We start from the raw sequence: 11839 nt of genomic DNA on the forward strand, positions 1-11839 counted from the left end.
TGGTTGAATCGCGTCTCAGGTGGTTTGGACATGTGAGAAGAAGACCGATAGAACATCCAGTCAGGAGGGTGGATGAGATGGAAGATGGACAAAGGGCGAAAGGCAGAGGAAGACCTAAGAAGACCATCCATGAGGTGGTCAAACGAGATTTACATGTAAACAGTCTCTCTGTAGACATGATACATGACAGAGCACAACGGCGTCGTTTGATTCATGTAGCCGACCCCACTTAGTGGGACAAGGCTTTGTTGTTGTTGTTTGTTGTTGCAACGAAAAGTCGAAAACTAACAGGAATAGCTTGTTGCAAAGCAAGGAGAATAGTTAGAGTTTTCTTCCTCTTATTCTTCTTGTCCTTGTCTTAATGTGGCTAGGGAGTGGCAAGAGACTCTCAGTATACACAACATCCACTCCACGGATGGGACAACAAAAATTTTTAAAATGCTTAAGAAGGTCTCTTCTAACATTATATATAAAGTATCCTACTTTATCATTAGAAATATAACCTCTTCCAATAATATCACCATTACTGGATAAGCATAATGGCCGAAAGTCTATACAAGGGATCTGATAGAGAGTCCAAGATGAATGCACTTTATATTCTTTCATCACCCATATGTGAGTGTTACAGCTATCATAATTGTGATAATACAAAGCTAGGCAACCTCCTAGTAGGGCGAGATTTGAATAGGAGTATACCCTTATTACAGGTTGTTCCGGCCCAGATATCCTTGAGAAAGTCTTCTCCTTTAGATCAAAGATAAGAATAGCATCCCTGTAAGTTGTAAGACAGGAAGGCATCCAGTGAATAGCGCCATTCAAGCACAACCCACAAGAATTGTGGTCAAACCAATTCAATGGACTGGGGAGTACAGCATCAAGATTAATCCATGAATTGGTTCTCAAGGACAAACAATCCAAATGATATCGTCTTTCCCAATCGCTCCAAGCTACAACAAATAAGTAATCATCCTGTGATGCATCGTAACCAAATCCATGTAGACGCACACTGTAGGGAAGCCTAAAGCTATGGTATTTACAACGACGAACAATATGAAAATAGGATATTCTTTTGCCGAATCCAGTCAGTAGGTTCCATAACACAAGAAAATGTGGGTGTTCGATGTAAGAGAATAAAGCCTCTGCAGAATCCCAAGACCGCAAATGAGAAGGGGGTTTCTTCTTGAAAAGGGGAGACACCTCTTTTCTTACTTGTAATGTATCATTGCCGTCACTAAATAGTGCATCTAAGTAAACAGAGTAAGCCTTCGGACGTTTTCCTATGGAGATGCATGCGTTGGTTGATGCGGGAGAGCGGTGAAAATGCAATTCCGCAAAGTCAGGATCGGAAATTAGAAAGTACCACAGCTTGGAAACGCACCTGAGGCGAGCGAGATATCTGATCGGCACCCGCAGTAGAATTCTGTGAATCAGCTCAAGAGGGAGGATCTCGAGAATGCTCTTGCTCTTCTGATTCATCGTCTTCTCCATGGTAGATTCCTCTTTTGCTTTGTTCACCGTGTACTTCAGCTTCTTCTTATCCATGTTTGGATTGCTGAACTTTTCGCAATTCATATAACAATTCCTCAACACCGGGACTTCAAATTGCTTTGGAAACATAAGGAAAGGGAAGGGTCAGTTTAAGATTGGAAATTGAAAAAACAATTACTTCTTTTTTAAAGTAAAGAAACACAAGAAGAGTAAAAGCATCCTATATTGCTGAGCAACTAAATTCATCCAAGTTATGATTACTCTTAAAAGAGATGACTTTTTAAAAGTTGCAATATTTATGTTTGATAAATCAAATTAAAAATAATTTTCAATAAATATAAGTAATAATAATTGTATTTGTTAAAATAATTTTTAAAATTTAAAAATAATATAATAGATATAAATATAAACATTAAATTTGAAAAATAATTAATATAAAAATTATATTAGACTTTTAAATTTTGAAAATTAAAATTCAACTTTAAAAAATTCTATTTTAAGTACTTTCAAAATATCCCAATTTTTAAAAATTACAAGCATAAACACTTTGATTTTTTGATTTACTAAATATAAAATGAGAAGCTTGAACTTAAAAAAAGTACAAACACCTCTCAAAAAAATTTACCAAAGTATATTCTGAAATCTTGCTAATTATTCTATTTTAATTTGTCTGTCTTGGATGGTAGCTTTTTTTACATATTATTTTTTTTTTACTAAAGATAGGAAGATTCAAATTCGTAACCTCTTAAATGAGTACGAAGAGATTATGCCATTTGAAGTATAACTCATCGGCTTTTACATATTAGTTTAAGGTTTAGTTTGGTAAAACTTTTTTTGAAGAGATGCTTGTACTTTTTAAAAGCTCAAGCTCCTTAATTTGTATTTGGTAAATAAAAAAGATCATGTGCTCGTGCTTGCAACTTTTAAAAGATTGGGGTACTTTTGAAAGCACCTAAGATAGAGCTTTTCAAAGTTGGCTTGTGCTTTTCAAAATTTAAAAGTCTAATATAACCTCGTATATTAACTAATTTTTAAATTTAATATTTGCGTTTATGTTTATTATAGTATTTTTAAATTTTAAAAGCTATTTTACCAAACACAATTGATGTTGCTTATGTTTATTAAAAGCTATTTTTGATTTGATTTACCAAACATAAATGCTACAACTTTTAAAAAGTCATCTTTTAAAAGTTAACTTTTACTATTTTTGAAAAGTAAAAACTTTACCAAACTAAGCCTAAGTATAACATATTAATGTAAAAATATAAAATAAAAATCTTTAGTAACTGACTAGATAACAATCTGATCAAGAACAATTTTTAGGTTAGGGTTCAAAGAGAAAGAAGAAGCAAAAGGTAAACAAAACAGATAGTAAGCTCATCAAAAATAATTTTGTGGTTTCAATTTTTCTATTTAATTCCCTAATTTTAGATAATAATTAAATTTATTATAATGCTGATTGTTAGCTAATCTTCTCTATTTTAAATTAATTAATAATAAATACCGTTTATCAATAATAAATTATAAATTATAAATATTATTGTTTTTATTTCCTAATTCAATTATTTGCAATTTTTATTCTCACTTATTTTTATGCAAATTATTTTTTAGAATAGATTTAGGTCCATTTAAAAAGTAACTTTTTTTAGTTTTTGATTTATAAAAAGTAGTAGTATTAATGTCTATTATTTTTTATCACATTTCTATAAATAAACACTTTAAAAACTAAAAACTCAAACACAAAATAACTTACTTATTTTACCCTGATGAGTTTGGAAAACTCTAAATTAATATTTGTAATGACTAAACATTATTAATATAATTAAATTGCAAAATTATTAAATTGATTCTAACTCTTATTTGTTAAATTAATAATTTTGTGATGCAGGTTTTTAATTGAGCCAAACAAAAATAAAAGAAATGTTGCAAGGCCAAGTGTGAATTTTACTCAACATTGATTCAAATATTATAATCAACAAAGTGAAGCTGAATTATTATTCTTGGGCCAAACTAAGTTTGATGGAAAAGATCCATTAACTTGGTCCAAATTGAGAAATAGAGAGAAAGAGCTCCATGCATGTTTTCACGGAAATCAAATTCACTCTTGAATGGATTTCAAATTTTGTTCTATTATACTTAATGTAGACTTTGAAAAATAGAAAGAGAAAGTGGAAAAATGATGTGATAACCTTAAATGCATTACACGCTTCTAGGCTTGGGTTTGGAATCAAATTAATTTATCTCACTCTCTTTCCTATCTTCACTAAAGAGCAATTTTCTCTCTCTAATCTCTCTTTCTTCCTTCGGTCATTTTCATCAGGAAACATGGAAGCTAAGTTAAACTACCAAAAGGAAGAAGAAGTTACATGCATCAAGACCATCAAGTTGATGGCAAGAAAACATAAAAAATATTGTGGCTGAGATTCTTATCACTTATGGTAAGATATGGTGATGAGATCTTGGCTTCTTCATACCAAAAATAGTAGAAGGAGATTCGGCTAGCAAGGTAAAGATTCTTGGAGGATGGCTTGTCTCTGATTCTACTCAACCACCACAGAAGGTAGCTAGGGTGGCTACGTGATGGAAGATGCAGAGATTGGAGCAGATGAAGCCATCATCATCATCATGAAGCATCAAGGGCCAGAAATTCATCTTGGAGAGCAAGCCAAGGATGGAGAGCTCGGATTGATGAAGAGTGATGACCAAAGAAGAACTAGAGGTATTTGCATGTTGGGTTTTGCATGGGTTACCTCCTCTCTCTCTTTGGCCGAACCGGTTATGTGTGAAGGAAAAGAAGTTAAGCTTGGTTTTTGTTTCAACTGTGAATGTTTCTTCTCTCTATAAAAAGGGTGAACAGCCACGGTTTGATTCAAGGAGTTAGAAGTAAGCAGTGAGAGTGCAAGGCACAGGATTCTCATAGCTACCTAAACTTACAGATTTTCTTCTCCTTCAATGTATTCTGTTTTGTGTTTTTCTGTTTAATTTTGTCATGTCTTGAGTCTCATGAAAAAAGGCAAACAGTGAAGTTTGTATGAAAAAGTCATAGAGCGAAAAAAGGTAGAGAGTGCAAAATTAAAAGAAAAAGCCATAGATGTCCTTATAGTTCCTTTGTTAATCTATGTTGTGTTTCATGATTCTGTGAAAATTCCCTTGTAAGTTGGGTTAGCATTTTACAATTTGTAATCAGGTTAATTATAGTGAAATTCCATCACTGTTGTGATAGAGACTAGATGAAGACTGCATAGCACTTAGCAGCTGAACTAGGATATATCTGGGTGTAATTTTCTTTCTCTACTACTCTATTTCTGTTTCTACTGCACAGGAGCTAAAACAAAAAATATCTCATGTCAAGTGACGAGACAAAAATAAAAGTCTCGTGGCTAGGGACGAGACAAAAACAGAAAAGTCTCCTCAAAGACCAAAAAGTATAATCAAACAAAAATGGGCTAAGATTCAACCCCCTTCTCTTGGCCACTGAAACCATCATACCCAAATTGAGGCTTATTCTTGCTATCTTCTCTATAATAAATCAGCACAGCGAAACATCTAAAATTTGCATAACTAAATTTACTTGATACTCCCAATTTGTTTAAATAACAAAACCAATACCCCTTATAAATATTAATTTGACTAAAGTTTAGATGAAGCCCTTTACATGCCAATTACCATGACTAGACTATCAACAACATTTTCTTTTGACATATAAGACCAAGGTGCTTTTTACTTTCTTTTCTACCGTCTGTTTTGTTAGTTTGGAGTTTTCTAAAGCAAACATCGTTTGAAAATTTTTGCGAAAACCAAGTTCGACGTTCTTCCTTACATCTTCACTATTACGTACTTATCATCCATAATACATCTAGCTTACTATCCTAAATCTATATATATAAACTAAGATAGCATATTACAATACAGCGGTTTAAAGAAAAAAAAGGTTATTCTAACAAGATAGCACACTGCATTTCAATCACTATATGTATGTAACAAGAGTTATTAAGCAACCAAATGGGAAAAAAATTTGGAAGGAGCTAGCAACTTAGCAAGTTAAGTAATATTTTTTTGTTAGAATAATTGGATAGATGCCAAGAAAAAAAAAGGAAAGGAATAGAGACACAAGACTGTTATTAGTATCTATAACATAGCTTTCAATGCAGAATTTGTAACACAATCTTAAAAGTTGTAAAAGCTTATACCAAGATGGTTAAATTTTTGTATTTTATGTGAAGAAAATTGAGCTTAAATACGTACAGTACTGAATCCGTCTTAACACATAGTAAATCAATCAGAAAACTGAAGTGAAAATCTACTGCGTGTACATTTAAATATCGAGGAGTATTAGAGAGCCAGCAACTTTTGTGTTTTGTAACCATCAATTGACCATTAATAGTGTTTTAAATGGTGTGAAATTACATCCAATGATAGGAGATCACTTACTTTTTTTTTATGGTTAAGTGCTGGCCACAAAACACAAAAATTGCTGCCCCTAGACTTTCTCTTTTAATATCAATGAAAGAATATTGTAGAGAATACATAAAAATTGAAAATTTCAAAGTGAAGTTTCACATGTCAAATCTCATTGAAATGTGATATTCTGTTTAAACAATACACCAAGTATTACATTGTTTCTACCAATCACAGCATAGAACAAAAGGTAATTTTATTATGTAAACTCTTTACAATCATCTAAACAGAGGGGTTAGTGCTGAGGGAAAAAAACCAATAACTTAATGATAGATCACTCAGATAATGCAGCAAAAGAAAAAGAAATGTGCAAAGATAAAACATATAAAAGCAAAAGAAATTTTTTAACATATATAGGAGAAGAAAAATAAAGCATATAATGTAAGAATATTACTCTCAGACTAAACCAAAAGATATATTGGATTAACAAGGTCCTAAATTCGGTTTTCACTTTTCAGGTGTATGAGTTTTATCCCCTTCATATTCGGAAAGAAAATCATAATCCAAAGCAAAATAAAACTTAAGTTTCTTGAAGCTTCTTCCCACTCAACTTGCAAACCCTGAGCTTTATTTACAACAAAATCACACGTTGAGTTGTTCACTTGAATGTTCGTTCCCGATTCTCTTTCTTTGTTTGACTCATTTGTGATTCTAATCTTTAACAACATCAAGTTTTCCAAAATATTCATGGCGAACTTGATGGCCTGCAAAAAGGCTCAACTGGTAAAAGACAAGCTTTAGATATGAAAATTATCTAAACTTCAAAACATCTTCACAAGTTCGGACTATTGGAAGCAAGACAGTGATTAGTGATTCCCTAAGCATTGATAAATTCAAATTTCACCATCCATAGACAAAAGTCACCGTTGATTGGAACCTGATGCATAATGCATATTATTTGTTAGTTTTTCATTAATCACAATGCAATCAAAACTAACAGGAATTAGCTTGGTATAAAGCATAGGAGAATAGTTACATACCATTTTCCTTCTTCTTCTTATCAGTGACAAGAGACTCTCTGTATACATAGCATCGGTTGCACTGAGACAATAAGCAAAACAAAGATATTTAACAAGTGGGGGAGCAGCTGTCCTCCCACATTATATACGAGAAACTTTTTCTTTTCTTCTCTATCCAAAATAAATTGTTCTCCAATAATATCACCATTATTGGATAAGTACAAAGGCCGGAAGTTTCCACAAGGAATCTGATAGTCTAAGATGAGTGCACTTTATATTCTTTCATCACCCATATCTCAGTTTTACAGCTATCATTATTGTAATAATATAAGGCTAGGTAGCCTCCATAGTAGGGCCAGACCTACTGGATAGGAGCATGCACTGATTGGCAGTTGTTCCGGCCCAGATATCCTTGACAAAGTCCTCTCCTTGAGATCAAAGATAAGAATAGCATCCCTGTAATCTTTAAGATAGGAAGGCACCCAATGAATAGCGCCATTCAAGAACAACCCACGAGAACGCCAGGCAAACGCAAGGGTTTGGGGGGTGCAGCATCAGAATAAATAAATGAATTGGTTCTAAAGGACAAGCAATTAAAGTGAGCTTGGCCATGCATATCATGGCAAGCTACAACAAGTAAGTAGTCATCCTGTGATGCATTATAACCAAATCCACACACATGGAACTCGCGGGGAATCCTATAGCCCTTGTCCTTACAACGAGAAACAACACGGGGGTAGGATATTTCTTTTCTGGATCCAGTCAGTGGATTCCATAGCATAAGAAAAATTTCCCGTAGACGTAAGAGAACAAAGCCTCTGCAGGATCCCGGGACCTCAAAATGAGGTGGTAATTTCATCTTGAAAGGGAAACACCCTTTTCACTTGTAATGCATCATTGTTGTCACTAAATAGTGCGTCTAAGTAAACGAAGCATCGCACACTGCCTTTTGGTATGAAGATGAGTGCGTTCTAGGAAGCGGGAGAGCGGTGAAAATGCAGTTCCGCAAAGTGTGGATGGAAAATGAGAGAGTACCAGAGCTTCTAAACGCAGCTGAGGCGAGCGAGATGTTTGGCCGGCACTCTCAGTAAGATTCTATGAATCAACTCAACAGGGATGATGTCGTCTATGCCCTCGTGCTGCTTCTCCATGCTCGATCCCTCTTTGGCTTTGTTCTTCTCTTTAAGGGATTATTAGTTAAAAGAGTAAAGTAACAATTAGCTTAAGATTTGGACTTCAAATTAATTAGTCATTAAAATAAAAATATTAATTTAATATTTTAAAATAATAAACAGTACACATATGATATTTTATATTAATTTTTTAACTAAAATTTAATAATAGTATTTATATATACTGTTATTTATTCTGTTATGTCTACTTATAAAAAATAGTTGGGGAATATTTTTATAAAAACGCAAAAAAATATTTTTTTAAGATATCTTTTAATAATTAAAATTTAACATATATAATTATTTAAATTATGTTATTTTTGTCAAAATTAGGTCAGACAAATTAATTTGACCGAAAAATGGTGAATCAAATTTTAAATTCGTCTAAATTAATATTATTTTTTATAAAAAATATAGAAATATTTTAATTGTGTTTTATAATAAGGATATTGTAGTATTTTTTTATAAAAAATATTAATTTATACCGATTTAAAATTTAATTTATTATTTTTTTTTGCTAAACTGATTTATCCGGTCTAATTTTAATAAAAATAATATAATTTATTGGATTACATGTGTTAAATTTTAATTTTTAAAAAACATCTTTAAAAAAAGATATTTTTGACATCTTTATCTAAGTGACTCCCAAAATAGTTATATTGATAACAATTTTTAAAACTAAATTTCACTTGTTTTAATAAAATTTGTTATAGATAGAGATATATACAAACTGAAAAGATAATAAATATTTTATTAACTAAAACTCATAGTTTTTCTGCTCATGTAACAACAATAAGACATACATCTATTCTTAATATATAAAAGTAGATATATAAGCATGCACCACATTACTTCTAAGTTATTCCTCTTATTCTACTAACGCCATGTCAGTAATATTGCTTACATGGCAAAATTTTAGAAACAACCAATCAAATCTTGCTAAATTTCAACCACTTAAATCTTGCTAAATCAACTTCTATTTTCAAATTAAAAAAAAAAAACTAAAAAACAGAATAAAAAACAACAAAAACACAAATTAACATTTACTCCAAAGAAACCTCTGAAAACCAAAGAGTTCATTACTTTTCTCATGCTTCTCGCCTGGAAACTCCTTACTCTTCTCATGCTTCTTGAAACTCTCTTCTTCTTGGCACCTCTCCGTACCAAGATTCTATTTCCTTCATGCTCTTCCGGTATGAGCCATTGTGTTTTCCTCGAATCAAATTTTACTCTTCTCATGCTTCTCGAAACCCTCTTTTTCTTGGCACCTCTCCGCATTGCATCAATTGCAGAAATCAGGCCAACTAAGAAAATCCGTCCAACGAAAATTCGTCCCAAGTATTTTCCTAAGGATTACAACATTGAGGTAATTTTATATAAGAAATTAAAAGTAGATATACTTAACCTATCTTTTATCTTTTTTATTCATAAACTTATTCTTTACCAGTTGTTTATGCTTGCAGTACTGGATTCCATATCAATGGCATTTCAACAAACTCATGAGAATATATCTTCTATAAAGTAAGTCATCTCTTACACATTGTGAGTCGATGAGTAATTTCATACCAAACTCCTTTGAAAAAACTTGCGATAATATATTTCTTCATAAGTAATCAATTTCTTACGTCTGGAGTAATGTTTATATTTCTTTCTTCTAAAATTCTTCATACATATTTTTTGTGAAAATGATTGTATCTACAGGTATAACACGCTTCGGAATAAGGTCGACCTCTACAATGCTCTAACTGGTCCGAAAATTAAATCTCAATACTTTTTTTAGGGTGAATGCTATCCAACCCCCTCTAAAATAACATGTAAGTTACCCTTCATTATGTGTTACTCATTATGTGTCACATTGTAATTGGTCCTTATCTTAACCATAGTTGGGTTATTTTATAATTTATTATTCTTAAAATATCAAAGCTCCACTCCCGTTAATTGAAGCACATTTCACTCCTCCATTTTTTGTTCATCACTTCATCACCTAGATTCGGTCCTTCCAAGCACCGTTGCGTTCGTGACAAGAAGCACCAACGTCATCGCCATCTACTGCCTTTCCACACAACCTCTATTTCTTTAGTGCATCATCCCTTAGTCACGTCGTTGAATTCCGTCGCCCATAACTTGTCCTTCCCAATATAGCCAGCGCTTCTTTTTGCCATGTATCACTGCTTATCCACATAATTAATGGTTAATTTTAGTTATTAAATTTTTTTATTAATAACGTTAGCGCTTCTTGTCACGAACGCGACGGTGTTTGAAAGGACCAAATTTAGGTGATGAAGTGATAAACAAAGAATGGAGGAGTGGAATATGCTTCGATTAACGGGAGTGGAGCTTTGATATTTTAAGAATAATAAATTATAAAATAACTCAACTATGGTTAAAATAAGGACCAATTACAATGTGACACATAACGAAGGGTACATAATGAAGGGTAACTTACATATTATTTTAGAGGAGGTTGGGTAGCATTCACCTTTTTTTAGACATTGCACATATGACTATGGGTTGAATTTAAGGATATTTTTTCCTCTTAGTTTTGTATACTTCTAAATTTATTTATATATTATGCTACAGTTTTTTATTTTTTTTCTTTTACAAAATTCTTAATCATATCATTTATAAATCATAATTTAAACCACTTAAAATTGGTCTATGAAATTTATGTAATATTCTTAATCACATATAACAATTTAAATAGGTTACAGTTACATTTTAAAGCTTATAATAATTTATTAGTTAGTAAATAAATTTATATCATTATTATTGTATATTACTTCACTAAGAAATATATATTTAAATGTGACAGTATCATATTAGGTGGAATGTTTGGTCATCTTTAACATTAAGACATCGGCATTCAATTTGATCCACCAAGAACCATCACATTTAATAATATGATATTATCTAATTCAACTTGCTAATTTATGTATTTTATTAGGAATAATTGGTATTATTCATGATTACAGATAAAAATACTATTATTAATTAATAAATTGCTTTAAAAGTGGGATAAGAAAAAATGGGCAGAAAGAAGATGTACTGACTTTTATTCTAACCGCAAAATTTTATGAAGTCATTTAATTAAGTAATTAGAATATTAATTTTGAATTACTGCTAATAAACTTTTCGCCATTTTCGGTACGTTAGTATATATTAATTGTTCAAAGAGAAACGTTAAGGACTAATATTTTTTATTAATATTAGTCTAAAATTTTTTAATTAAATCCATATAATATACAAATATTTTTTAATAAGTCTTTTTAAATTAAAATTTTTTAAATTAAATTTGTAACATATAAAGATATTGAAATCATATTTCATATCATTTATAAATCATAATTTAAACCACTTAAAATTGGTCTATGAAATTTATGTAATATTCTTAATCACATATAACAATTTAAATAGGTTAAAGTTACATTTTAAAGCTTATTTTATGTAAATTAACTCATTAAAAATTTATATCATTATTATTGCATATTACTTTACTACTGTCATTATTTCAGTGAACATATGTCTCAACTTTGGATCTCTATAATACAAAAAGAGTATCATATAATCACACCAAACATCGGGTGTATTTCATTCATGTAGGTGAAGTATTCTAAAACTTCCTAAAACTTAAACATTTGCAAATAGCCTAAAAGTTTTCTATTAAGCCCATATAAATCTAGAAGTTTTTTATTAAATTCATATAATATACAAATATTCTTCAACCAAGTCTTTTTAAATTATAAATTTTGAAATTAAGTTTGT

General features: G+C 31.2%; 1 protein-coding gene across 1 annotated transcript; it reads right to left on the bottom strand.

Annotated features, from left to right (window-relative positions):
- Positions 1–321: 321 nt before the first annotated feature.
- On the bottom strand, positions 322–1542 carry LOC127746722 (F-box/kelch-repeat protein At3g06240-like). Its single transcript, XM_052260743.1, has one exon. It carries the CDS (start codon positions 1540–1542, stop codon positions 322–324), a length of 1221 nt encoding a protein of 406 aa, XP_052116703.1.
- Between the last annotated feature and the right edge of the window lie 10297 nt (positions 1543–11839).

Source organism: Arachis duranensis, chromosome 4 (assembly GCF_000817695.3).
Source record: "Arachis duranensis cultivar V14167 chromosome 4, aradu.V14167.gnm2.J7QH, whole genome shotgun sequence".
In the NCBI taxonomy this organism is placed as follows: Eukaryota; Viridiplantae; Streptophyta; class Magnoliopsida; order Fabales; family Fabaceae; genus Arachis; species Arachis duranensis.

What these genes read in the sequence shown, in the direction of transcription:
- LOC127746722 (XM_052260743.1), bottom strand. Translation starts at nt 1,542, where the DNA reads ATGGATAAGAAGAAGCTGAAGTACACGGTGAACAAAGCAAAAGAGGAA.